This window comes from Sus scrofa, chromosome 1 (assembly GCF_000003025.6).
Source record: "Sus scrofa isolate TJ Tabasco breed Duroc chromosome 1, Sscrofa11.1, whole genome shotgun sequence".
NCBI classification, from domain to species: domain Eukaryota; kingdom Metazoa; phylum Chordata; class Mammalia; order Artiodactyla; family Suidae; genus Sus; species Sus scrofa.
Window position 1 is genome coordinate 161,782,359 of NC_010443.5, and position 27,981 is coordinate 161,810,339.

At 46.3% G+C, this 27,981-nt stretch overlaps 1 protein-coding gene across 6 annotated transcripts in view; it reads right to left on the bottom strand.

Annotated features, from left to right (window-relative positions):
- Positions 8,998–27,981, bottom strand: part of LOC100627702 (O-acyltransferase like protein-like) — a 73,304-nt gene continuing 54,320 nt past the window's right edge. For 2 of the 6 annotated variants that reach the window (XM_021099951.1, XM_021099942.1), the window contains exons 11-15: positions 22,739–22,852; positions 20,591–20,723; positions 17,187–17,373; positions 10,298–10,440; positions 9,001–9,483 (exon numbers count right to left, since the gene is read on the bottom strand). In XM_021099951.1, coding sequence (XP_020955610.1) covers positions 9,358–9,483; positions 10,298–10,440; positions 17,187–17,373; positions 20,591–20,723; positions 22,739–22,852 — 703 coding nt within the window. In that variant the 3' untranslated portion in view covers positions 9,001–9,357. Of the gene's footprint in view, positions 9,484–10,297; positions 10,441–17,186; positions 17,374–20,147; positions 20,202–20,590; positions 20,724–22,738; positions 22,853–27,981 lie in introns of those variants that run through there. The other 4 variants (XM_021099968.1, XM_021099957.1, XM_021099955.1 and 1 more) reach the window with 4 other exon arrangements.

Sequence of the window (27,981 nt, forward strand, 5' to 3'; positions counted from 1 at the left end):
CTGGAATCTAATATACAGCACAAATAAGCCTTTCCACAGAAAAGAAACTCATGGACTCGGGGAACAGACTTGTTGCCAAGGGGCCTAAAGTTATCACACAGGCCCTAAAGTTATCACTTTCCAGGAAAAGAAACTGCAGCACCAAGGCAGTCACACACCCCTCCAGTGGCAAGAGCTGCAGAGTCCTAGAAGGTATCACTTCATGTTGGGGACTTTCTCATTCTGGGGGAAGCTACCTTTTAACTGTCAGCATCAGCTCCAGCCTCCCAAGCTCCCGCTGATATTTTCAGGAAGGATTTGGGAACCTCTCCCCGCTGCCCACAGTGGCCGTCAGCCAGGCACGGCCGGTCAGGGAGGAAAGTACACATCACGTCTCACAATATGCTCTCCTCTCCTTTGTTTTATTTTAATCCCTCTAGGAACAGGAGGCAGATAACCTTTCAATAATCCAAAATCCCAATAAAAAGAAACTCTCCCTGAAAAGTACACAGTGTTTGGGAAGGCTTTGGTGTTGCATAGACTTAAAGATTTTCATCAGCCCTCCAATTTTTCTGTGTGTTTTGGAGGCAATGAGAGGAGAAATATTAGCTGAATAAAAGGTCACTGCCCTCAGGAGTTGTTTTTAGCCAAATAAATTTGACATGGCAGCGTGGAAAATTCTAGATAGATATTCAGTTGCTGACAATACCCTACAGCAGGTGCAACTCACCATTTCTCACATGCCCTGGAGGGGGAGGGGAAGCCCTTTGGCTCTTCTCTTGCTTGGAGATTTTTCTCTTCTCTGATTTGACTCTTTTTATTCTCATGCTTGTTTCCTCTAGCATTTACTTCCAGCTTCATCTGACTTTGCAGCCATGAACATTCTCATTTAAATACTGCCTTTCTAATTCTCAAACTTGAACAGGCATCAGAATTATTCCCCAGGGCCTGTGGAAATGCTGCTTGCTGGGCTTCATCCCCAGAGGGTTTTTTCCTTTTCTTTTCTTTTCCTTTCTCTTTTTTTTTTTTTTTTTTTTTTTTTTGGCTTTTTGCCTTTTTGCCTTTTCTGGGGCTGCTCCCACAACATATGGAGGTTCCCAGGCTACCGGTCTAATCAGATCTGTAGCTGCTGATCTACACCACAGCCACAGCAACGTGGGATCCAAGCCAAGCCACATCTGTGACCCACACCACAGCTCACCGCAACACCGGATCCTTAACCCACTGAGCAAGGTCAGGGATCAAACCCACAACCTCATGGTTCCTAGTCAGATTCGCTAACCCCTGAGCCATGACGGGAACTCCTTCTTTTCTTTTTTAATGGCCATATGCATCTGCAACATATGGACATTCCTGGGCTAGAGGCTGAATCGGACCTGCAACTGCAACTACTTGCCTACACCACAGCCACAGCAACAATGGATCCAAGCCACATCTGCGACCTATGCTACAGCTGTGGCAATGCCAGATCCTTAACCCAGGAGCGAGGCCAGGGATTGAACCTGCATCCTCATAGATACTAGTAGGTTTCTTAACCTGCTGGGCCACAACAGGAACTCCATCCCCAGAGTTTCTGATACAGGTGGTCTGGGGTGGAAACCGAGAATCTGCATTTTTAACACGTTCCCAGGGGCTGCTGCTGCTGCTGGTCCAGAGACCAGTATAGAGAGAAGGACTTGCTTATACAAACCTCCCCGGGCTCTGTTTTAACCAGTGCCAACAGATCACTCTGCACTTTTGTCTCACTGTGGTTCCAAGGACAGCTTCAACGTCAGTGTTGCAGGACTCCATTCAAGTCCCAAAGATGGGAATTCCCACTGTGCAGAGTGGGTTAAGAATCTGGCATTGCCACAGTTGTAGCATAGGTCTCACCTGCAGCTCAGATTCAATCCCTGGATTGAAGATGTAGCAATGAAGCTCTGATGGGGGACTGTGGAAGTTAGTCTGAGGCTGAGCAATGCCAGAGGGATCAAGTCTTGATCATCTTGGCCCAAAGTGGTCCCAGAGGCATTTTAACTTTTCCTCACTCCCCAGTGGCTGTGGGTTCCATGTTCCCTGGGGTTTGCACTATCTCCGGGCTGGCCTCCACAGTCGGCTTTGATCAGAGGTCCTGGAGCTGAGCAGTCACTCCAGCCATCCTCTCACCAGAAACAGCAGCACCCTTCAAGAAGTCTCCATCACCAAGGATGGAGGTCCTTTACTGTCCCTTAGCTTGGATGGGGTGGAAGTGGGAAGGGAAAGATCCAAGAACACTGAGGTCTAGTCTGACAGGCAGTCCTCATATTCACAATTGAAAAATAAGTGAAATATTGGTTTAATTTCAAATTTCCTCAGAAGGCAGTGGAAAAGACATAAATTGTTTTCAGTTGAAAAATAGCAGATAGATTAGAAATAACAGATATATTTCTAAAAGGATTAATTGGAAACCTTATCTGGTCTTCACAACATTCTAAATTTCCTAGTAGGCTGGCCATTTAAGAGGAAACCATGAAGAGTTCCCATTGTGGCTCAGTGGTAACCAATACTGCTAGTATCCATGAGGATGCGGGTTCAATCCCTGACCCTGCTCAGTGGGTAAGGATATGATGGTGCCATGAGCTGCTGGGTAAGTCACAGATGTGGCTCTGATCCAGCGTTGTTGTGGCTGTGGCATAGGCCAGCAGCTGCAGCTCCCATTTGACCCCTAGCCTGGGAACCTCCGTGGGTCGCAACTTCGGCCTTAAAAAAAAAAAAAAAAGAGGAAACCATGAATATTCTGATGCTTCTAATTCGCAGTTCAACAAGTCTGCAGTTTTCCCAGGAAGCTTCTGGTGAGTTTCAAAAGGCAATGGTGCCCTGCACTGGTCTCTCAGGTGCTGCCCTCTTGTGGCCACTTGAACACACGCAACTAAAGCTTTCTCTTGGATTCTGCCCATTTCTTCAAATCAAAGGGAGCAGAGCCCAGGAACTGACTTCTCCCACCAAAGGGGGAAAGATGATGAAAGTCTGCCATGACACAGATCCACAGGTCTGAAACTGCTGCCGTGGCTGTTCCTTCATAATGTTTTGTGAGCAAGGGACATATAAGAAATCATCGAGGCAGGTAATGGTGATTTTTCTAGACTTTGTTAAGAGAAAATTTGGAAAATAAGAAAGAAAACATGTTAATGAATATGAATATGTATGTGTTTGTTGTATCATATACATATGAGCATATGCATATATCTCACCGTGTCCTTCATTTTTGCAAATTATAAATTCCTACTCAGTAGCTGCTGGGTTGGGCTATCACAGAGATCCTCTGCTTGACAGGATATTTATGACCAAATTCATTTATTGCTTTAATTTGCATATCATTTTAGAGCCATGGTTCTCAAATATGATCCTGGCACTCACCCCCAATTCAGAGTCCCTGAGAGACTTCCAGGGGATCCACAACATCAAAACTATTTGCACCATAAGACTAAGACCAAAAAAAAAAAAGACTTAAGACATTATTTCCTCTTTTACCCTCTCATGCCCTCATGAATATACACTGGAGTTTTCCAGAATCAACATGATGTATATGATACTGCAACAAACTGGAAGCAGTAGCCAATACAAGAAGCAGACACATCTTTTATTAAATAGGATATTACAGAGATTTACAAAACTGCAGCATAATGGCATTATTCTAATAGTTCTGGTTTTGAAAATATATTTTTCATAAAAGTTTATGTTAGCATGTAACAAATTTATTGTGTTTAAATGAATTAATACATTTTAATTTTGTTTTCATTTCTAATATAGTAAATATCAAGTTAGAATCCTCATAATAAACAAAGGGCTCCAAATAATTGTGAAGCTGTTAAGGATCATGAGAGCAAAAGTTTGAGAATCACTGATGTGCAGGAACCATGGGACTCGTGGGGTTATTCCCCAAGTGCCATTTGCCCACATGTACCAGCACCAATTTAATAATCAAGGAGAGATTTGGGGTGGTTAAGAGTCCATTCCCCTGATTCCAAAGGGTGGGGAAGGAAGTTTAGTTACAAGACTGCTAGCCAGGAAGATATCCTGCATTAAACTTTCCCTGAGGCCCCAGCTGAAGATGTCCTGCTGTGTGATGCTAAACAAGCTTGTTTCCTAGTGCGGCCACAGAGGTCTATGGGTGGAAGGACCCTAAGCCAGCTGGTCTTTGCAGCAGCTATAGATTAGATACCAGGGATTGTCCTGAATCGCCCCTCCCATCCTCTAAGTACCGTACTGCAGAGGCTGGGCAGCCATTACATGTCTTACATTCATAGCGAGGCTACTCATTTTTTTTTTTTAGGACTGCATGTGTGGCATATGGAAGTTCCCAGGCTAGGGGTCAAATGGGAGCTACAGCCGCCAGCCTACACCACAGCCACAGCAATATGGGATCTGAACTTTGTCTTTGACCTACACCACAGCTCAGGGCAATGTTGGATCCTTAACCCAATGAGCAAGACCAGGGATCGAACCCTCATCCTCATGGATAATAGTTGGGTTTGTAACCCACTGAGCCACAAAGGAACTCCCAGCAAGGCTACTCTTATGAGCTGAATTATGTTCCCCATAATTCATATGTTGAAGCCCTAACACACACACACACACACACACACACACACACACCCAGTGTGACTGTACTTGGAGAAAGGGCCTTTAAAGTGGTAACTAGGAATTTCAGCTGTGGCTCAGTGGGTTAAGAATCCAACTGAAGCAGCTCAGGTCACTACAGCCACGTGGGTTTGATCCCCAGCCCAATGCAGAGGGTTAAAGGATCTGGCACTGTCACAGCTGTGACTCAGGTTTGATTCCTGGCCTGGGAACTTCCGCATGCCATGGGCACAGCCAAAAAAAACATTAAAGACTTAAAAATAAATATATCTGGGAGTTCCCCTTGTGGTGCAGCGGAAATGAATCCAACCAGGAACCATGAGGTTTCGGGTTCCATCCCTGGCCTCGCTCAGTGGGTTAAGGATCTGGTGTTGCCATGAGCTGTGGTGTTGGTTGCCAATGAGGCTCAGATCTGGCATTGCTGTGGCTGTGATGTAGGCTGGCAGCAACAGCTCTGATTTGACCTAGCCTTGGAATATGCCGTGGTTGTGGCCCTAAAAAGCAAAAAACAAATAAATATATTAATTGATTAATTAATTAAAATAAAAAATATATCTGAAAAAAAACACAAAACTATAGGGATGGAAAGCAGATACTTAGTTGCTGAGGGCTAGGGGTGGGTATAGAATTTGACTACAAGAAATTCAGGAGTTCCTGTTGTGGCTCAGCAGGTTAGTTACCCAACTAGTATCCATAAGGATGAGGGTTTGATCCCTCACCTTGCCCAGTGGGGTAAGGATCCGGATCTGGTGTTGCCACAAGCTGTGGTGTAGGTCACAGATGTGGCTCAGATCTGGTGTTGCCTTGGCTGTGGCGTAGGCCAGTGGCTGCAGCTCCAACTCGACCCCTAGATTGGAAAGTTCCATATGGCTCAGGTGTGGCCCTTCAAGGGAAAAATAAGAACTCCAGAAATTTTGAGGGGATGATGGAATTCTTCTACATCTTGCTTGCTTGTGGTGGTGATTATGTAACTGTCTTCATTTATCAAAATTCACAGAATTATACCCCCAAAAAGGTGAATTATATCCTTTTTTAATTTTTCTAGTTTTTTCTTTTTTGTGCCACATGTGTGGCACAAAAAAGAAAAAAAAATTTAGGAGGAATTTTTTTTTTTTTTGTCTTTTTGAGGGCCGAACCCACTAGGTTCCCAGGCTAGGGGTCAAATTGGAGCTGTAGCCGCCGGCCTACGCTACAGCCACAGCAATGTGGGATCCAGGCCTCGTCTGTGACCTACACCACAGCTCATGGCAATACTGAATCAATTGTTAACCCACTAAGCCAGCCAGGGATCAAACCTGGATCTTCATGGATACTAGGATCCGTTTCTGCTGAGCCACAAGAGGAACTCCAGGAAGAATTAGAAAAGACACCCATTTACACTCTAATCCTGCTGCCTCTATAAACTGGTTCGACTTTGTTATCATAAACACTTCAAACACATAACAAAAATAAAGAAAATAGGATAATGAGGTCCCATGTACCCATCACCAGCTTCAAAAATTATCGCTAGGAATTCCCTGGTGGCTCAGTGGGTTAAGGATGCAGTGTTGTCCCTACTGTGACTCAGGTTTGATCCCTGGCCCAGGAACTTCAGCATGCCATATGTATGGCCAAAAACAAAAAACAAAAACTATCACTAAATAGCCAGTCTTATTTATCTATCCCACTTCCTCCTGACATTATTTTGAGATAAATACTACATTTTTATTTTTTTAATTTTTTTTTGGGGGGGGATTGCACCCACTGGATCCCTGGCCAGGATTGAACCTGCACCACAGCAGAGACCCAAACCACTGCAGTGACAATGCTGGATCCTTAACCCACTGCACCATAGAGAACTCCAAGATAAATACTACATTTTATACCATCTTGTCCATAAATATTTCAGTAGGCAGCTAACAGATAAGGACTCTAAAAACACCTAACCACAATACCATTATCATATTAAAAAATTAATAAGTCCTTAATCTCATCGAAGACCCAGGCAGGGCTCAAGTTTCCAGTTGTCTCATAAATGTCATATGCTTTTTAACAGTTTGTGGCAGAGACCAAATAAGGGCCAGACATTCTATAAATCTTAGACTTCCAGGGAATTCTGGTTGAAACAATAGCCAGAACAAAACTGGACCTCTTTATCCCTACTTTATGGTCTAAGAAATTGCATTTGTGGGGAGAGGTTTTGTTTTTTTTGTTTTTTTTTTTTTTTTTTTTTTTGCTTTTTAGGGCCCCACCCATGGCATATGAAGGTTCCCAGTCTAGGGATCTAATCGGCCGGCCTACACCACAGCCACAGCAACTTCAGATCTGAGCCGCATCTGCAACCTACACAACAGCTCATGGCAACACCAGATCCTTAATCCACTGAGTGAGGCAAGGGATTGAACCTGCAACCTCATGGTTTCTAGTCGGATTTGTTTCTGCTGTGCCACAATGGGAACTCCCAGTATTATTATTTTTATTTTTATTCAAAACCTTTCAAAGGCTTTTGCTGGTAATTGGAAAGCTGTTTCCAAGGGCCCCGGTTTTCCAGCCCCATAACTAGTTGGACTGCCCAGCAATGTTGGAGGGCGGGTCATTTCCCATTGGAGTCCACCTGGGCTACAGTGTTCTTTCCATAAAGGCCACTCAACCCTCAAGATCTCCTCTGAGGCGTAAAGTCAGAGGGGTCAGTGCAGGGTGGGCCACCAGGGGGCGTCCGAGGAACTGGATGAACCTCACAGTTGCCAGAAAAGCCAACTTGGTGCGCGTTTTATTACAGCCTGAACACACTGGGTTGGGGCTTGTCTCTGCACTCAGGTCAGGTTGTGCCAGCAGAGCAGACCAGACCTGGGAGATATGTGGCCCGTTCCCCAAGGCTGGCTGCTAAAGATAGCTGTCAGTTGCCCTGCCAAAAGATGTGGGGGCCACAGCCTCCCCACCCCCACCCCGCAGTGGTCTTTCTTGCGGATTCACTTGAAGGCAAAGAGCGCAGGCATAGGTGGGGAGCATTCTGTGCCAATAAGCCCCTGGGAATCCCGTGGTTGTTAATAAATCCTTAGATGATTCAGCACACATGCACTATTACAAGTAATGTTAGACATAGGTAAGCAGGGGTAATTAACATGAAATTATGCACTTAGGGAGGAGCACAAGCCTGAGAACCTGACATCCATTCTGCACTTGGTCTTACAGCGTCTCCCCCATTTCTAGGCCTGGAAATGGAAACCAAGAGGGCGTGGGTAGAAGCCACGTTTTAGGGTCTCTTCCCTCTCTGATGGAAGTTGTGTTGAGGGGCTATGTTGGCTTGCTAGGGTTTCTGTAACAGAGTACCATACACTGGCTGGTTTAAGCAACAGAAATGTATCATCTCACCGTTGTGGAGGCCGGATGTCCTAAATCAAGGGGCTGGCAGGGCCACACTCCCTCTGACGGTTCCAGGGGAGGGTCCTTCCTTGCCTCTTCCAGCTTCTGTGTTTGCTGGCAACCCTTCGAGCTCCTTGGTGTGCCAATGAAATCTTCTCCATGTGTCTTTCCATCACCCTCCCTCCATGCGTGTCTGTCTCTATGTCATGGACGTTCCCAGACTAGGGGTCCAATCAGAGCTACAGCTGCCAGACTACCCTACAGCCACAGCGACGCCAAATATGAGCTGCGTCTGTGACCTAAAAATACACCACAGCTCATGGCGACATTGGATCCTTAACCCACTGAGTGAGGCCAGGGATCGAACCTGCAACCTCACGGTTCCTAGTCGGATTCATTTCCGCTGTTCCACGATGGGAACACCCCTTTTTTCCCTTTTAACAAGGACACCAGTCATGTTGGATTAGGGCCACCCACCTCCCAACCCCTAGATCTCATTTTAACTTGATTACCTCTGTAAAGACCTGTCTCCAAATCAGGTCACTTTTTAAGGTACCAGGGGGCTTAAGACTTCATATCTTTTTCAGGGAAAGCAATTCAACTCATACATAGAACTTGTTGTAGAATGGATAATATTTGGAAGGCCTGTAAGGACAAACCCATGAACTGTGGGCACTTAGTGGGTCATATCATCCAGGATAAAATTACAAGTCTAAAGGTTTCATAATAACCCCAAAACGATTATCATGTGGAAAACAACATCCTATGATTTTACCAAGAAAAGTGAGCATTATAACCTGAAGTACATTAAATTCACTACATTTGATGTTTTCCTATGATCACTGATATAGAAAATACATGCAGGATGAGACCTCCCCCCCAAAAAAAAATCCAGATTTTTTTTTTTTTTTTTTTTTTTTGTCTTTTCGCCATTTCTAGGGCCGCACCCATGGTATATGGAGGTTCCCAGGCTAGGGGTCGAATCGGAGCTGTAGCCGCCAGCCTACGTCAGAGCCATGGCAACGCGGGATCTGAGCCACATCTGCAACCTACACCACAGCCCATGGCAACACCAGATCCTTAACCCACTGAGCAAGGACAGGGACTGAACCCACAACCTCATGGTTTCTAGTCGGATTCGTTAACCACTGAGCCATGACAGGAACTCCCAGATTTTTTGTTTTTTGCTAAAAAGTTACCTAGGAGGATAATTATTGCATGCCTAAACAGATTATCACAGAACTCTTTTATACAGTAAACACACAGAACACACTTATATACTGAACACAAAGAATCTTATACCTTATAAACATTCACAAAATGAGATTCACGCCACTTTCCAGGAACACAAGCATTTGTTACATAAACAAGGCCACCCTGCTTTTGCTCATTACCACTCACAAAAGGCCGACAGCCTCTGCGGGTTTTACCGGAAGTTCACGGCCCTGCAGGCCCAGCTCCCAGCAGGCACCGCTTCACTTCCTGACATGGTTTCTCAATGAACAGCGTCAGGGCCAGCCCAGCGATGAAGGTCACCAAACAGTGTCCAGAGAAAAGATAGAACTAGAGAGAAAGATGGGCAGAGCAGATACGGTCTTACTATACGATCCCTGTTGTGTTTGGATCTTTTTTTTTTAATTTATTTTGTCTTTTTGCCATTTCTTGGGCGGCTCCCGTGGCATATGGAGGTTCTCAGGATAGGAGTTGAATCAGAGCCATAGCCGCCGGCCTACGCCAGAACCACAGCAACACAGGATCTGAGCCGTGTCTGCAACCTACACCACAGCTCACAGCAACGCCGGATCCTTAACCCACTGAGCAAGGCCAGGGATCAAACCCGCAACCTCATGGTCCCTAGTCGGCTTTGTTAACCACTGAGCCACGACAGGAACTCCTGTGTTTGGATCTTAAAACAAACCATCCTGGCTGTATGAAGTAGATCTGTAAGACAAATAGCCATAAATATTAAAAATAAAATAAAGGAGTTCCCATTGTGGCTCAGCAGGTTAAAAACCCCAGCTAGTCTCCATGAGGACTTAGGTTCAATCCCTGGCCTTGCTCAGTGGGTTAAGGATTCGATGTTGCAGTGGCTGTAGCAGAGGCCTCAGCTGCACCCCTGATTTGATCCCTAGCCGAGGAACTTCCATATGCTGAAAGTGTGGCTATAACAAGAAAAAAATAAATAGAAGAAAGAAAAGAAGGATATCATCCTGTGCTGAAACCCTCCCACCAATAAAACAAAGAACAATAGCTTTTGACAAGAACAAAACAAAAATTAAAAAAACAGAAAGTAAGCTTGGAATGAAGTCAATAGATGGCTTCATACCAGGGCAAACAAACCGAGATGCTACATGGGCACTGAGGGCAGGTGACGCACCATGTTGATGTCTGTGTAGTGAATCAGCGTCTCCTGAAGCCCGTTGTAAAGGATGATGAGGATGGGGTGCGCCAGGTAGCAAGCGTAGCTGATGCTGGCCAGGAAGCTCCAGATACGGCAGGAAAGCAGCCGGTGCACCTGACCTGGCAGGGAGAGACACAGGCTCCTGGATCTGCAAGCCCCTCCCCGCCCCTGGGAAGACTCGGTATAGTCACCACTCCCTCAAGGTTCTACCCCTAAGTCTGAACTTTCTGCTAAGAGGGTCAACTGTAATTTTTAAGAGGATGAACTAAAACAAGCAAACAAGCAAAAAAAAAAAAAAAAAAAAAAAAAAATTTCCGGAATTCTCATCATGGCTCAGCCGTAATGAACCTGACTAGGATCCATGAGGACGTGGGTTCTATCCCTGGCCTTGATCAGTGGGTGAAGGATCTTGCATTGCCCTCAGCTGTGGTGTAGGTTGCAGATGAGGCTCAGATCTGGTGTTGCTATGGCTCTGGTGTAGGCCGGCAGCTACAGCTCCGATTAGACCCCTAGCCTAGGAACTTCCATATGCTGTGCCTGTGGCCCTAAGAAGCAAAAAAAAAAGTCCCATTGCAAGAAAATGAAAATCAAGACATGGTAATATTGAATCTACGGTCAGTGTACTTCTTTAGTGCAATTTCAACCTCCAAGTACAACACGTTCCACATTTAAAATAAGGTGCAAAGGCCCTTCACTAGCCTGGCTTCTGGTTCAAGGTGCACCACACAAGCTTCTGGGTCTTGGGAGGAGGCCGTTAACATTGTCTGGCCTCAGGTTCTTCACCTTGTGTAACTCGGTTTACTTCTACAACTGTGCTGGCCATGTGAAGCCACTAGGCACTGTGGCTATTTAATTTTTTTTTTTTTTTGTCTTTTTTCCATTTCTTGGGCCACTCTCAAGGCATATGGAAGTTCCTAGGCTAGGATTCTAATCGGAGCTGTAGCTGTCAGCCTATGCCACAGCCACAGCAATGCGGGATTGAGCCAAGTCTGTGACCTACACCACAGCTCACGGCAACGCTGGATCCTTAAACCACTGAGCAAGGCCAAGGATCGAACCCACAACCTCATGGTTCCTAGTCGGATTCTTTAACCACTGCGCCACAACGGGAACTCCCGTGGCTATTTAATTTGAATGAATTTAAACTAAACAGTGAGTTCTTTTGTGGCGCAGCGGGTTAAGGATCCAGCACTGTCACCTCAACAGCTTGAGTAGCTTGGGATCTTTCCCATGCCGAGGGCATTCCAAATTTATTTTTTAAAGGCAGGAAACTTTAAAAAATAAATTAAAAAAATTAAATTAAACACAGTGAGAAATCTCTGAATAGACCAGTAGCTCTGCAGTGAGTTGAATAGTGGTCTCCCAAAAGCTAGGTCCACCTGGAACCTTAGAATGCAGCATTATTTGGAATAAGAGTCCTTGCAGATGAAATTAAGGTAAGAAACAGGAGATGAAATCATCCTGGATTAGGGTGGGCCCTAAATCCACAGGAGAGACACAGAGAGGCCACGAGAAGATGGAGGGCAGAGCCCGGAGGACACGCCCACAAGCCAAGGACGCCGAGGAGCAGGAGTGGGTAGGACGAATTCTCCTTCAGAGCTTCCAAAAGGACCTTGCCAACACCTCAATTTGGGATATCTAGCCTCCGAAACCGCAAGAGAATTCAGTTCTGATCTGTTTTTGTTTGGTTTTGGCCATGGTGTGCGGCCGCTGCATGTGGGATCTCTGTCCCCAGACCAGGGATTGAACCCAGGCCATAGCAGTGAAAGCACCAAGTCCTCACTGCTAGACCACCAGGGCACTCTCTCTCTCTCTCTTTTTTCAGTTTCTGTTGTTTTAAGTCAAAAAAGGAAGGAAAGGGAAGGAAGAAAGAACTTCTGTTTCTCCTCTGCACAAACCTCAGCTACTCATGTAGGGTCGCACTGATCACTCAGTTACTCAAGACGAAATCTTTGGTGCCATCCCAGACTCTTTTGTGCCCACAGAGAGCAGTCAATATATCTTACAAATGTATCCTGGAGTTCCCACTGTGGTGCAGCGGTTTAAGGATCCAGCATTGTCTCAGCAGAGGCTCGGGTTCTATCCCCAGCCCCACACAGTGGGTTACGGATTCAGCACTGCTGCAGCTGTGGCATAGGTCACAGCTTCAGTTCAAGGATGTGATTCCCTGGCCCTTCCTTATTGCAGTTTCCTACAAGAGGGGAATTTTTTTCCCTTGTCTATTTTGATATCCCCATTATCCAGAGCAGTGCCTGGCATCCAGTAAGTATTTTACAGAATAAAGTGAAATACAGAGATGGATTCATGGACAAAAGTCCTAATCATAATCCTGAAGTAAATCCCAAAGGACAAGTTGAACCAAAATATTACTATGGAACAAAGAAAATAGTTGTGGAATTAAGTCAGTAAAGAATCCAGATGGGAGTTCCCGCAGTGGTGCAAAGGGATCGGTGGCATCTTGGGAGGGCAAGAACATGGGTTCAATCCCCTGCCAGGCATGGTGGTTCAAGGATCTGGCCTTGCTGCAGCTTCAGCTTAGGTCAAGACTGTGGCTCTGATCTGACTTGTGGCCCGGGAACTCCATATGCTGCAGGGAAGCAAAAAAAAAAGAGAAAAGAAAGAAAGAAAAGAACCCAGGTAAGCCAAACACAAAAGAAAGTCCCTTAGAACAAACAATACCATGTCAGGAACTATGACTTGCTCCAGCTCACTATTCCTCACATTAAACTAATGTAAATTCAGATTTTATTGGTTTCACAGTTACTTTATAATTTTTTTTCTTTTCAGGGTTGCACCCTCAGCATATGGAGGTTCCCAGGCTAGGGATAAAATCAGAGCTGCAGGTGCCAGCCTACACAACAGCCACAGCAACTTGGGATCCGAGCTGCATCTGTGACTTACACTGGAGCTCACAGCAATGCCAGATCCTTAACCCACTGAGTGGGGCCAGAGATCAAACCCACAGCCTCATGGTTACTAGCTGGGTTCTTTACAACCAAGCTAGTATAAATTTATTTTATCTTTTTATAAATATATGTGTTATAAACATCAAAATTTGTTTTAGGAGTTCCCGTCATGGCACAGTGGTTAATGAATCCGACTAGGAACCATGAGGTTGCGGGTTCGATCCCTGGCCTTGCTCAGTGGGTTAAGGATCCAGCGTTGCCATGAGCTGTGGTGTAGGTTGCAGACTTGGCTCAGATCCTGAGTTGCTGTGGCTCTGGCGTAGGCCAGTGACTACAGCTCAGATTAGACCCCTAGCCTGAGAACCTCCATATGCTGCAGAAGGGACCCTAGAAATGGCAAAAAGACAAAAAAAAAAAAAAGTTTTAGCTTTTTATAAATATATGTGCTATAAACATCAAAATTTGTATCTAGGTTGTTTTTGCTAGTGTTTTAGATAAAATTAGGATTAAAACAATTCAAGCCAATACTAAGGATCCAAAAGAATTCTTATTCCTTTAGAATAGATCCGTCTATTATTAACATTTGAGGACCATTGTGGCAGGGGACAGGGCACCGTTGAGAGGTTTTAACTCAGAAGGTGATTCCAGGGAGTAGCCTACTATGCCCTGGTGGCCTAGTGGTTAAGGATTCAGTGTCGTCACTGCTGTAGCTTGGGTCACTGCAGTAATGTGGGTTGATCCCTGACCCAGAAGCATCTACATGCCATGGATGTAGCAAAAGGAAAAACACACACACACACACACACACACACACACACACAAAAGAGAAAGAAAGGAAGAAAATGATGACTCTGGCAACTGAATGAGACCAGCATGTTCTGCATTGGTCCTGACTGAACATGATGGAAAAGAGGATTTGAACCATCAAGATCCCGCCTCAGCCTAAGAGTCTCAATTGAATTCTTATTCAAATGTTCTTTTATAGATACACCTTCCTGAAATTCATCAGGTGAACACATATTCTTTTCTTTTTCTTCTTCCTTTTTTTTTTCTTTTTTTCTTTTTTACAGCTGCATGTGTAGCATATGGAAGTTCACAGGCTAGGAGTCCAAATGGAGCTGCAGCTGCCGGCTTATACAACAGCCACAGCAACTCAGGATCCACGTGGCATCTGTGATCTACACCACAGCTCATGACAACACCAGATCCTTTAACCCACTGAGCGAGGGCAGGGATTGAACTAGTCAGATTCTTAACCCGCTGGGTCACAATGGGAACTCCAGTGGGCCCACTTTCTAAAAATGTATCCAACCCATCACCTCCTACATTCACCCACTAATCAATCTTGGTATCTTAAAAATAGTGTTGGAGATAACAAACTTAGAATATCAGTCACACCTATAATTGTGATTGGCTAATGAGAACATCCATCTGAATGATAAATTGCTCAGGAAGGAGCCAGAGGGCTTGTTGTTAATCACTTGGATTAACAGAGGTATGTATCATCCACACTCAGGCTAATGATCGATAGTATTTACTGGCTCCACTGTACTAATAATACTGTGAATTTGTTTAACGTTCCAACTTAACCTAAACCACGCCTCTCTTATCATGACGGGCATTAGCCAGTACTCTCCGTCCAGCAGGAATACTGTGATGTTTGCCACATTGGAGGTGGCCTGTGCCAGGCCAGGAAGCATAGATGTTTATGTTCTGAGGCTCTGTCAATAGCACAGAGTCGGAAGTTCCCCTCGTGGCGCAGTGGTTAACGAATCCGACTAGGAACCATGAGGTTGCGGGTTCGGTCCCTGCCCTTGCTCAGTGGGTTAATGATCCAGTGTTGCCATGAGTTGTGGTATAGGTTGCAGACGCGGCTCGGATCCCGAGTTGCTGTGGCTCTGGTGTAGGCCGGTGGCTACAGCTCCGATTCGACCCCTAGCCTGGGAACCTCCATATGCCGCGGGAGCGGCCCAAGAAATGGCAAAAAGACAAAAAAAAAAAAAAAAAAAGCACAGAGTTATTGTCACCATGTGAAGGTCACGTGATCCAAACAGCTGCCCATAAATGCAAATACATCAGTCCAAGAGAATGAAGCCCATTTCCCTTTTTTTAATCTTTAATTTTTACTTATTTTTTATTTATTTTGTCTTTTTAGGTCCGCACACGCAGCATATGGAGGTTCCCAGACTAGGGGTTGAGTCAGAGCTGTAGCCACCAGCCTAGACCACAGTTCACGGCAACACCAGATCCAGGCACCATTTTCCTCACTGAGAAACAACTAATTATAATTCTACCTACAGGGGTGTGGCCAGTGTCACCTGGGACCCCACATTGCTGTGGCTGTGGTGTAGGTCAGCAGCTGTAGCTCCAATTGGAACCCTAGCCTGGGAACTTTCATATGCCTTGGGTTCACCCCTAAAAAGAACAAAAAGAAAGAAACAATTTCCTGAGATGAGGAGACCAGGAGACTGGGGCCAGGGTGTGACCAGCACTTGGTATTTTTTTTTTTCTTACATTACTCTGCCTGTTCTCTTCCAATTTCTAAACTTGCTTCATTGGAGAGACTGCAAATTTTTCTTTCAGAACCTATACTTGTATATAAACAAGTTTAAACATCTGAAATAGAATATGTGGGAGGGTTTCCCAAAGCCTATAGACAAATTAGGACTTTTGAGTCAATATCAGTCATTCAGCAGTAAATAAAAGTCTCAAAGTTCCCATTGTGGTGCAGTGGAAACAAACCTGACTACCATCCCTGAGGATGTGGGTTCGATCCCTCCCTCGCTCAGCAGGTTGGGAATCTGGCATTGCCACGAGCTGTGGTTTAGGTTGCAGATGCAGCTCGATCTGGTATTGCTGTGGCTGTGGTGTAGGCCAGCAGCTGCAGTTCCTGTTCCACCTCCAGCCTGGGAACTTCCATGTGCCTCGGGTGCAGCCCTAAAAAGAAAAAAAAAAAAAAAGGGATATGTACATGTATTTTCACATTGTCACCTTTAACAGATCAGTTCCTAAAAACAAACAATCCCATCAAAAAATGATCTAAACAGACAATTCTCCAAAGAAGACATAGAGATGGCCAAAAAAAACATAGTAAAAGATGTTCAACATCACTAAGTACTAGAGAAATGCAAACCCAAACCACCTTGCACCAGCCAGAATGGCCATCATGAAAAAATCTACAAACAGTAAATGCTGAAGAGGGTGTGGAGAAAAGGGAACCCTAATTACACCGTTGGTGGGAATGTAGACTGCTGCAACCACTGTGGAAAACAGTATGGAGATTCCTTAGAAAACTAAAAATAGAATTACCATTTGATCCTGCAATCCCACTGCTGGGCATCTATCCAGAGAAAACCATGACTTGAAAAGATGCATGTACTCCAATGTTCACTGCAGCACTCTATACAATAGCCAAGACATGGAAACAACCTAAATGCCCATCGATAGAGGAGTGAATAAAGAAGATGTGGTACATATACACAATGGAATATTACTCAGCATTAAAAGGAAAGAAATAACAGCATTTTTCGCAACATGGATGGACCTAGAAATTATCATGCTAAGTGAAGTCAGTCAGACAGTGAGACACCAACATCAAATGCTATCACTGACATGTGGAATCTAAAAAAAAGGACACTATGAACTTCTTTGCAGAACAGATACTGACTCACAGACTTTGCAAAACTTATGGTTTCCAAAGGACAGGTTCGGGGGGAGATGCACTGGGGGTTTGGGATGGAAATGCTAGAGAATTGGGTTGTGATGATCATTGTACAACTATAAATGTAATAAAATTCATCGAGTGGTAAAAAACAAAAAATAAAATATTTGTTGGCAAAAAATAAATAAATAAATAAATAAAAACCTTAAAAAAAAAAAGACCTGTTTCTTAACGCACCCCCCACCCCTCTCCCAGCAAGCCCCATGCCACATCACTGAGCTCTTCAGCGTCAGCATACCTCCATAGCCCTCTTGACATGCGAATAAGACCCAGCCCACAGCCGCAGCCCACAGTGTCCGATGGAGAGCCTGGTAGATGGCAGTGGCCACTGAAGAGGTGACAGAGGAGTCATCCACTGTGTAAGCCAGAGTCACCACTAGGAACAGGGTTGACAGGGAGCAGATCCACCCCAGCAGAGCCTGTACCTACAGGGAATAGAAACGCACTGGTCACAGCCATTTTGGCTATTGTGTATTTACTTCCTTTTACACTAATTTACTTTTGGTGTGTTATTATAGTCACTTTTTTTCCACAACCACAGCATGTGGAAGTTCCCCGGCCAGGGGTAAAACCTGCACCACAGCAGCGCCCTCAGCCAGTGCGGTGACAGCACCAGATCCTTAACCCACTGCACCACAAGAGAATTCCATTACCGTCACTTTAGGTATCTATTTGTAAACCTCAATCACAGCCCCAATCTGACTGAAATAGAAGGTTCAGATTCGTGGTTACAAGGGGTTAGGGTTGGGGTGGGGTAGGGGACAATGGATGTATGACCAGGAAGAGGTAGCACAAGGGCAATCTTTGTGGTCCCTTTATTGTGGTGGTAGTGGTTACAAAAATCTACCACGTGATAAAATTGCACAAAACTGGAAGTTCCTGTTGTGGCTGTAACGAGCCAAACTAATCTCCATGAGGATATGGGTTAGATCCCTGGCCTCGCTCAGCAGCTTAAGGATCCAGTGTTGCCGTGAGCTGTGGTGTAGACATGGCTCAGATCCGAGTTGCTGTGGCTGTGGCTGTGGTGTAGGCTGGCACAGCTTGATTCGCCTCCTAGCCTGGGAACTTCCACATGACACGGGTTCGGTCCTAAAAAGCAAAAGAAAAAAAAATTGCATAAGACTATATACATATATACATAGAAATGAGGGCCCACAAAACTGGTGGGTCTAAGGTCTGTGGATTGGGCCAGTGTCAATGACTTGGTTGTATCCATGTGCCATAACATGTTACTGATGGGGAAATATGGGTCAAGGGTACCCAAGACCTCCTCTACCATTTAACCAACTTACAGTGAGCTTTGAATCATTTTTAGATGAAAGTTAAAAGAAAAAAAAAAAGGTAGTGCTCTAACCCACTCCCACCCCTTCTAACCTCCCACTCTATTCCTTAATCAAGTAAGGTTCCTTGACTGGGTATGCCCCCCGAGATTAATTGTGAGGGACTCTGGCATACAGCCTGTACCTGGGCTGCATCCATCAGAGGGCTGTAACCTGGGATGTATAATGTCAGAAGGAATGGGAGAATGGAGAAGTTTCCATCTCAAAGAAGAGCCCCGTGGGTTCAATTCTATTACTGGGCTCAGTTCTAGATCTTAGATCTTCTGTCGTCTAACTTGACCTTTTCTGACCCAGATCTGTCTTCCAAGGGTCTCTCTTACTTCTCTGTCTCAAGATGCTATGCTGACATTGACACTGACCTGAACTAGCATCTTTTCAGTCTACTGTCTTATCTCTAAAGGGAAGTCTCCCCCTCCTTGGGTCTCAGGTCCTGCCCTAGGTGCTGGCTACAGGGAACAAGTCACTTCCTCAAGGGTTCTCCCAAGCTTCCTCTTTTAGTCAAGGATGCCCCTCACTCTTACTCAAGATGCTCACTGCCTTATCTCTTCTCTACCACATGGAATATGCTTCCCTTCCCCCCAGTTGCCTCCAGTGTGGACTCTGCCTTCTTATTTTCTGGCTTCGCCCTTGGCCTATTCATTCCCTTCCAGGTCATTCCTCCAGCTCAGCTTGACTTGGGTCCCAGCTCCATGCTCCCTGGTCCTGACCTGGTCCTCAGAGTGATCCCCAAAAGCTCCATCATCATCTTAGGTTTTCCCCTTTGCTCACACCCATTTTCTCCCTGGGCACCACGAACCCCGACTACACTAAAGCACATCCTGAATGGCCTTCCGTTGTAGTCAATAACTGAATTGAACATTTTCCAAGGAATATCATAACCTATAACTCTAACCTAGAGGAAAAGTCATGTAGCCCCTGTGTATCCATTCCTTCCAATCAAACCCTGTCTCCTGTCCCTGCCACGAGCAACAGGAGATTTTCCAGGGACCAGGGCCTCTTCTCTAGAACATTTTAGGTGAGGCACCCACAAGACCTGGGCAAGCCAAGGTAGGGCCTAGCAGAGGGGCTTTGGAGTCAGCATTGCACCTTCATAGTGCAAGGGAATTCTTGGCCCTTCTACGGTGAAGCCAATGAGCCTTCCCTCATTCATTGTGGAGCAGCTTCAGTGATTTCAGAACCAGGTGCTGGAAATTGTCAGTAAGACCTCAGAGCTGAGTTCTGCCCTCAAGGTCTTGTAGATCAACAAAGTCATACAAAAAGGTTTTCCACAGTTCAAGGCCAAGGTGATGTTTTAAATAGATTGCCCTAGGGGTGTATTTGAAATCAACAAGGCTGGAGGCAAGGGAACAAGTGAAGAAGTCCAGGTAAGAGATGAGAAGAGCTTCAAGGTCAGGGGAGAGGCTACAAAAAGATGGCAAGAGAAACAACCGATGGAACTTGGTGGGTGATTGGATGGGGAGGATCAGGCAACAAGGAGGAGGCGTCCATGAATCCAGGGCTCTGGCTCGAGTAATGACACTGGGTGGTGAAGGAGAATGATTACCCACCGGAAAGAAATTCCATTTGGAACACAGAGTAAGAGCCTTCCTTCCTCTAGATACTGCACTATCTGATTCCCAGATGGAACCCTCAAATCTGACAAAGAATCTTATTTCTAGAAACCAAAGATCTAGTGCATTAAAAATCCAACCCTGGAGTTTCTGTTGTGGTGCAGTGGAAACAAATCTGACTAGGAACCATGAGGTTGCAGGTTCGATCCCTGGCTTCGCTCAGTGGGTTAAGGATCTGGCGTTGCTGTGAGCTGCAGTGTTGACTGCAGACGCGGCTCAGATCTGGAGTTGCTATGGCGGTGGCGTAGGCCGGCAGCAACAGCTCTGATTTGACCCCTAGCCCCATACGCCACGGGTGCAACCCTAGAAAGACAAAAAAATGAAAATACAACCCATGTAACCATGACCTTCCAGATGATGGGCTTGCCATCTCCCTGTGTGGGTGCACTTTTCCATGGCAATAGTTTCTCTGGGTCTGTACCAAGGCTCCAACACCCTGCTGGGTTCCAGATCTGGAGCTTTCTTAGGGGAACTCAGTAAAGAAAGCAGAGAATCAGGCTCTAGCAAGAAGCCGAGGCACCTCTTATACTGTAGCACCAAAAGCCATTGCTAACACACCACAGCACAATAAAGTACCCAGAGGTCGGTCTCCTGCCCATGGCTTTGGAAGGGCCTGGCCAAATGCAATCCACCTCCACATTGCGTGCCCAGCAGACCCAGTCCTTACGGTGGGGTATGAGGAAATCATATACCTTGGTTTTGAGTATGTTTGCCTGCTGGTTTTGGTACATGAAGATGCTCAGGAAGAGGCCCACGAGGAATGGTCCGAGTCGGCAGTAGGGCTTTGTGTAGTACTCCGAGAAGTACAGCATGGCTGCCTTTTCACTGAAAAACACAAGGATGTAAGACCAAAGGTTATGTTTGATTTGGAGGAGTTCCTGCTGTGGCTCAGTGGGTTAACAACCTGACTGCAGCGGCTCAGGTCTCTTCGGAGGTGCAGGTTCAATCCCCACCCTGGCACAGTGGGTAAGGTCCCAGTCGTGGCTGGGATTCAGTTCCTGGCTGGAAACTTCCATATGCCACGGGTTTGGTCATAAGATTAAAACAAATAAACAATTGATTTGGACATGGAAAAAGGAATCCCTCAGATGCACACTGGGGCAATCAGCAAACCCAGAGGAAAACTGGGGGTGCCTCTGATAATTTCTTCGGTAATGATCCACAGTGATCTCATGATCCAGCCTTGGGCCACAGCTGCCTTCCTAAAATTCCAAGTTCCTTTAGGCCTTCCACCTTGGATCTCAAGGAAATATGACGACAACTGAATTCATTTTAAATAATTGTTTCTGGTGCCTGGTATGTCAGGCTAGCTCTAAAAATGTGGTTCCTAGGAGTTCACATCGTAGCTCAACGGTAATGAATCTAATTAGTATCCATGAGGACAGGCACGATCCCTGGCCTTGCTCAGTGGGTTGAGGATCCAGCGTTGCTGTGAGCTGTGGTGTAGGTTGCAGACACGGCTTGGATCTGGTGTTGCTATGGCTGTGGTATAGGCCAGCAGCTATAGCTGCGATTCAACTCCTAGAATTTCCATATGCTGTGGGTATGGCCCTAAAAAGCAAATAAATAAATGAATAAGAAAAGTGTGGTTCCCAGAAGTGAACCTCTCCTGAAAGAAGCAAACCTCCTCATGGAAGCGCTAGCAAAATTCTGTTGCTTGGGCCACACCCTGGAGATTCTGGCTCAGCTGGTCCAGGACGGTGCTTGTTGGAAGCATCAGTGGGATTTAAACTTTCCCCAGGTGACTCTCATTTGCACCTGGAGTTGAGACCCGTTGGGCTACACAGGAGCAAGCCTCCTTGGTCACCTGGCTCTGCCCACAAAAGCTGATGACATGGTGGGAAGAGCATGATGCTTCCATGGTCAAAAGGCCTAAGGTGTAGTCATTCATTCATTCATTCATATATTCTGATCACAAATAAATTTTGAGCACTTTTGTGCCACACTCGGTTCTGGTCTATTTTATACCAGAAAGTCACTGAAGGTTGCTCTGAGAAGGTGACATACATACAAACACCTGTAGGAAGTGAGGGACCTAGTCCTGCCAAGATCTAGAATCTAAAGGAAAAACATTGCACAGTGAGGGAACAGCAAGTGCAAAAGACCTGAAGAAGGAGCATACTGGGTGTGTGGAGGGAAGGAGGCCAGTGTGGCTGGACCAGAGTTAGCAAGTAGGGCAGGGACAGATGAGGTCAGACAGAGACCTGCTTTGAGACCAATGGAGGAATTGGAGCAGATGACTGACACGATGTGATTTTAATTTGTAGCACTCTGATAGCTGCCTCGAGAACAGATTAGCGGGAAATCTTACCAGTTTTTCCTGTATAAGACGCAGCATTGTTATGGGGAAGAATTGTTACATACACCTCATTTGGGGAGGTAAAATAGCATGGCGGGTAAAGTCTTAAATTCAACTCACACCTCTGCCACTTACTAGGCGTATGACCTGGAAGGAGTAACTGGCAACTCCCTTAAATTTCAGTCTCTCCATTCCCTAAAAGGGTGTCCAACAACCGTTCAACCCTGGAGGAGAAACGCAATGCAACCACGTGGGGGCGCTCCTTTCCTCTGAGACGCATTTTAGTGGGCCACAGTGAGTTCCCTGTACTTTCAAAATGACCCCCAGCGCAAGCCGGAAGGTTCAGAAGCTTGGAAATAAACACGTAATCAACTTTCCCATCCAGGCAGAATAGTTCCTACCCTTTTTTTTTTTTTTTTCCCAAGAGCCGATGTGCACAATGCAAACAGCCTGGCTTAGGTTCAGTAGCCCTGCCTGGGAAGTCCTGGCCACTCTGAGGCAGGCAATGGACAAAGCAGGGCACGCTGGGCACCATGGTTACCTTGCTTCTGACGGAGCTGCCACGGGAAGGTTGTAAGCCAGTGTGAGCAGAGCAGTGGCGGTGAAAGATGCCAAGAAGAGCGCTACTCCAAGGAAGATGAGGGCATGTTGATTTCTGCAAAGAAGAGAAGATGTCCACTTGCCTTCTCTGCAAAAATTGTGGACAGGAAAGACTTGCAACCTTGGCAGTCAGAGGTACTTCCTGCCAGGCTGCCTCCAAGAGGGGCCAAGGTGGGGGCAGCTACAGTCCAGTGGGGCAGGAGCTGGGCTTGGAGTTTCAGAGTCTGAGTTAGCCTTTAGTCTTGACCATGTACTAGCTGCCCAGACTTGGGCAGGATCTTGAATTTGAATTTCTTCATCTTCACACAGAAATTTGCGGTGCAGCTCAAAATGAGACCATGTCTGAGAATGGCCCTGACCACCCACGAGGCCCTGTATGGGTGATGCAGGAGAGAGGTGACTGTCAGACACAGGTGGGACGTGGGGGAGGGGAGATGGTTACAGAAGGCCCCCAGGGATCCTCCCCCGACCCTGATGCAGAGTCTGACAAATATCTGGGTGCAGGCAGTTCATGTAGGGGCTGGAATGAGGGATGGGATGTGGAATGGGGAAGCAGGGAAGGCCATTGCAAGAATGCACTATCAAGGTTCTTCCAGAATGTTCTAGGGAGCCTTATAAACACATCTCAAAACTGTCCTGGGGGATGAAAGAGAGAAGCATTTTCCTACTGTCTAATATCCCCTGTGGGTCAAAGGCCCCACAAAAATTAATTCCTCCACAATTTGGAACTCAGGGTATATAAGGCTGAGAGGATTCTTAAAGGAGTTCTGGTTGTAGTTTATAAGAAGTTCTGGGCAGGAAATGAGACTGAAGGAGATAGGCTCAGGGCAAGGCCCTGCTGGATCTACTCGGAATTGGGAGGGATGGGACCAGGAGGATCTGCAGTGGCGTAGAAGAAATGTTGAACGTGGGTGCCAGACATCCAGGCACAACTCTGCCCAGATAATGCCTTTGGCGATCTTTTTCCGCTGCTTGAAGTTGCCATGGTTATTCATGAGGAAGGGATGAGAGACCATTTGCTTAACCCCACCGTGATGCTGGGAACCAATGATTTTCACCCAGAGTGCCGATTCTAGTTTTGTGTTAATGCTTGGAATGGAGGAGGGGTGGTGCTCAGTGGTGCTGTCCCATCTGCCATGAATGTGGGCGAGAGAGGTAGGCGACAAGGCTGTCTATCTACCATGCCTTTTGCCAGACCCTCTAGCTCAGTCCTCTGTGACTTACTAGCATTCTATACAAGTGTGTTCTCTGAAGAAAAGGCCCACTTTTATACCTCCTAGCATTCATAGGTAAAGGTAGTAGCATAGTCACAGATTTGGGTAGTGCTGGGTTTTAGTTGAAAAAGTGAAATCTACCTTCCATGACAGCCTCTAGGAAAGATGCTGACTTTGGGATGAGGATGCCTCAATCACAGGGACACTCAGGTGGGTTCCCACCAGGTCTGGAGTGGGAAGGTACGAAGCACTCATTGTCCTAGCTGGGTGGTAAACCATCCAGTCATGCCATGCAATAAAAACCTACATCCACCCAAGTAAATATTTAACTCCCTGGGGGCTGAAGCCCACACCGTGGTACCTCTTGTCAGAAGTCAGACAAGTCCCCAGGAGCTCCTGCCACTGCAGAGACTCTAATAAAAGCTTCCTAATACAAACTACTTGATGGTGCCCCTCCAGATGCTAACCCCAGGACCTTGGAATGTGACTTTATTTGGAGACAGGTTCTTTTTTTTTTTTTTTTTTTTTTTAGGGCCACACCCACGGCATACGGAGGTTCCCAGGCTAGGAGTTGAATCGGAACTACAGCTGCCAGCCACAACCACAGCCACAGCCACAGTCACAGCAACATGGGATTCAAGATACGTCCGAGACCCACACCACAGCTCACAGCAACGCCAGATCCCCAACCCACTGATTGAGGCCAGGGATGGAACCCGCCTCCTCATGGCTACTAGTTGGATTTGTTTCTGCTGAGCCACCATAAGAACTCCAGTTCTTTAAAGAGATAATTCAGGTGAAATGAGGTCACTGGGGTGGCCCCTAATCCAATGCTGTCTTTATAGGAGAAGAAGATTGGGACCCAGACACCCACAGAGGGGTGACCACGTGAGGACACAGGGAGAAGGTGGCCATCTGCAAACCAAGGAGGGAATCCTCAGAAGGAATCAACCTTACCAACACCTTGATCTCAGACTTCTAACTCTCAGAAGTCGATTTCTGGTGTTTAAGCCACCCAGTCTATAATGCTTTGTCAAGGGAGCCCAAGCAAACTATTACACAGAGGTTCCAAAACAAGCAGACAGGAAGATAACAACACAGGTCCCACCTTCTTTCTTGCCAGTGTTTGTCCTCCTTGGCCCCTGAGCCACTGATCAAGAGCTGTGACCGCAGCGCAAGTAGCCTGGGGCTATCTGGGCCAATTCAGGTCAGCAGTTGTAATTTCTGGCCCTTTAGGGGCACTGCTCTCAGGACAGTGGGATGAGAAAAGTTTAGAGCTTCAAGCACTGACGACCACCTCCATTCTCTCAAGAGTGTTGGTCCTGGAGTTCGCTTCGTCATAGCGCAGTGGAAAAAATCTGACTCATAACTATGAGGTTGTGGGTTTCGATCCGTGACCTCTCTCAGTGGGTTAAGGATTCGGTGTTGCCATGAGCTGTGGTGTAGGTTGCAGATGCGGCTCAGATCCTGCATTGCTGTGGCTGTGCTGTAGGCTGGCAGCTGTAGCTCCAATTGGACCCCTAGCCTGGGAAGCTCCATATGCCGCAGGTACAGCCCTAAAAAGCAAAAAAAAAAAAAAAAAAAAAAAAAGTGTTAGTCCCTCAGAAAAGTCCATTCCGGGGCCACAGCCCAAGAGAAGGAAGGAATAACAGAGTGTCTTCCTCTGGTCTGAAAAGATCCTGAAGGGCAGTTCCCTGGTGGTCTAGTGGTTAGGATTCAGCACTATCACTACTGTGGCCTGGGTTCTACTCCTGGTCTGGGAACTGAGATCCCATGTCAAGCTCCTACATGTGTGCTATGGCAATAATAATAATAATAAATAAATAAATTTTTTTGGTCTTTTTGCCTTTTTTAGGGCCGCTCCAGCAGCATATGGAAGTTCCCAGCCTAGGGGTCTAATCGGAGCTGTAGCCTCCGGCCTACACCAGAGCCACAGCAACTTGGGATGTGAGGCACGTCTGTGACCCCCACCACAGCTCACAGCAATGCCGGATCCTTAACCCACTGAGCAAGGCCAGGGATCGATCCCACAACCTCATGGTTCCTAGTCAGATTCGCTAAGCACTGCGCGCCATGAAGGGAACTCCAATAAATAAAAATTTTAAAAAAAATTTTAATGAAAATATCCCGGGCTGTCTTGGAGGTCTCTGTCAGCTCCCAGTGTCCTGGTCAGGACTCCCCACAGAATTTCTCTTGCTTTTTATTCACTCAATACCCCAACCAGCAGTCAGAGATTCCTGCTGCCAATGCACCCTAGAAGGAGCAGGTAGAGGTTTGCCCTGTCTCACTGGCCAGGGCTCCAGGCTGGCTGAGCCCCACACCTGCCCACCCATACCTGCAGGCACTTGCCACATCTCCAGAGCCGTGCAACAGTCAGCCTGTGACCACCCAGAGAACTGGTCAGACCCAGCTCAGTGGGGCTCTGCTGCTCCGCCTCCCCTGGCTGCTTTCAGGAGTCAGTCAACCCCAGTGGAGCATGAGTACATCTCAGCTCCTTCAGGGGAGCCCCTGCCCTGGCAGCAGCAGGGATCAGTGACAGAGGTACGGAGTAATCAGCCCAGCCCTCTGAGAGGCCTGGGGGCGGGAAAGGGCTTGCTCAGCATCCCAAAGACACTTTGTCTACTCTTTTTTTTTTTTTTTTAAAGTCGATGCCTGCCGCCAGCTATAGCCACAGCCACAGCAGATCCAAGCCATGTCTGTGACCTACACCACAGCTCACGGCAACGCTGGATCCTTAACCCACTAGGCAAGACCAGGGATTGAACCCACGTCCTCATGGATACTAGTCGGGCCCATTACCACTGAGCCACTTTGGTTCCCAGACAAAAGGAATTTCCACCATTGTCTATTCTTGACCTTCTCTGATTCCATGCTGGGGCAGGAGGAGATCACATGAAGTCCTCATTCCTCCCACTTGCGGGCATTTCATCCTGGGAAGATGTGAGTATAAACTAAACAGGCAGAGAGGTAGCTCTTCCTATGAGAGGATGTTCAGAGTTTGGGGTTTTTGTTTTTTAGGTTTTTTTCCCCTACATATTTATTCCCTGAATAAATAGCAACGTGATTATCAGATCTTATTTCCATAGTCAATTTCATTTGCTTTTAGCAGGTCTATTATACTATTGAAAATTGCACTCCCTAACCCTTGTCCCGCACTTCTGAGAAAATGAGACATGACATTAGGGTGCTTCTGATTCAGGAGAATGGGTAGGGGGAGTTCGGACCTCACCCCTCCTTCCACCGATGCGTACAGATATAGGTACCCCTTCCTCAGTACTGAGCACTTGTTCTTGGTTGTCACGTTCCACCCTCCAGAAGAGTGGAATTGAGAAGCAGTGCAACTGGAAGTAGGTGAAAAGTGGTGATGCAGAGCAAAAGAGGATGCAAACCCTGCCATCTGGGAAGACTTTGGTAAAATCTGTTCCACATCAGTACCTTCTAGAAAGGGTTTTTAAAGAGGAAATCTAGGAGTGGGGGCTGGTTGCACAGATATGATGTGAAAAAAAATGAATGATTTCTTACATATCCTAAAATAACATCTTGCTTGTTTTTAAAAAAAAAAAAATTGGGGAGTTCCTGTCATGGTACAGAGGAAATGAATCCGACTAGGAACCATGAGGTTGTGGGTTCAATCCCTGCCCTTTCTCAGTGGGTTAAGGATCCAGCATTGCTGTGAGCTGTGGTGTAGGTCACAGACGTGGCTCAGATCCTGAGTTGCTATGGCTCTGGTGTAGGCCAGTGGCTACAGCTCTGACCCCTAGCCTGGAAAACTCCATATGCTACGGGTGCGGCCCTAAAAAAGACAAAAGACCAAAAAAAATTGTTGTTTATTCAGGGCTCATTCATACTGTTGTGATGTCTCAGAAGAATGAGATGTCTTTCCATTTGTTCAAAATTGCTATGGGGTCCTTCCGTGGTATTTCTAGTTTCTCCATGTGGATCTCTAACTTTTTTTTTTTTTTTTTTGGTC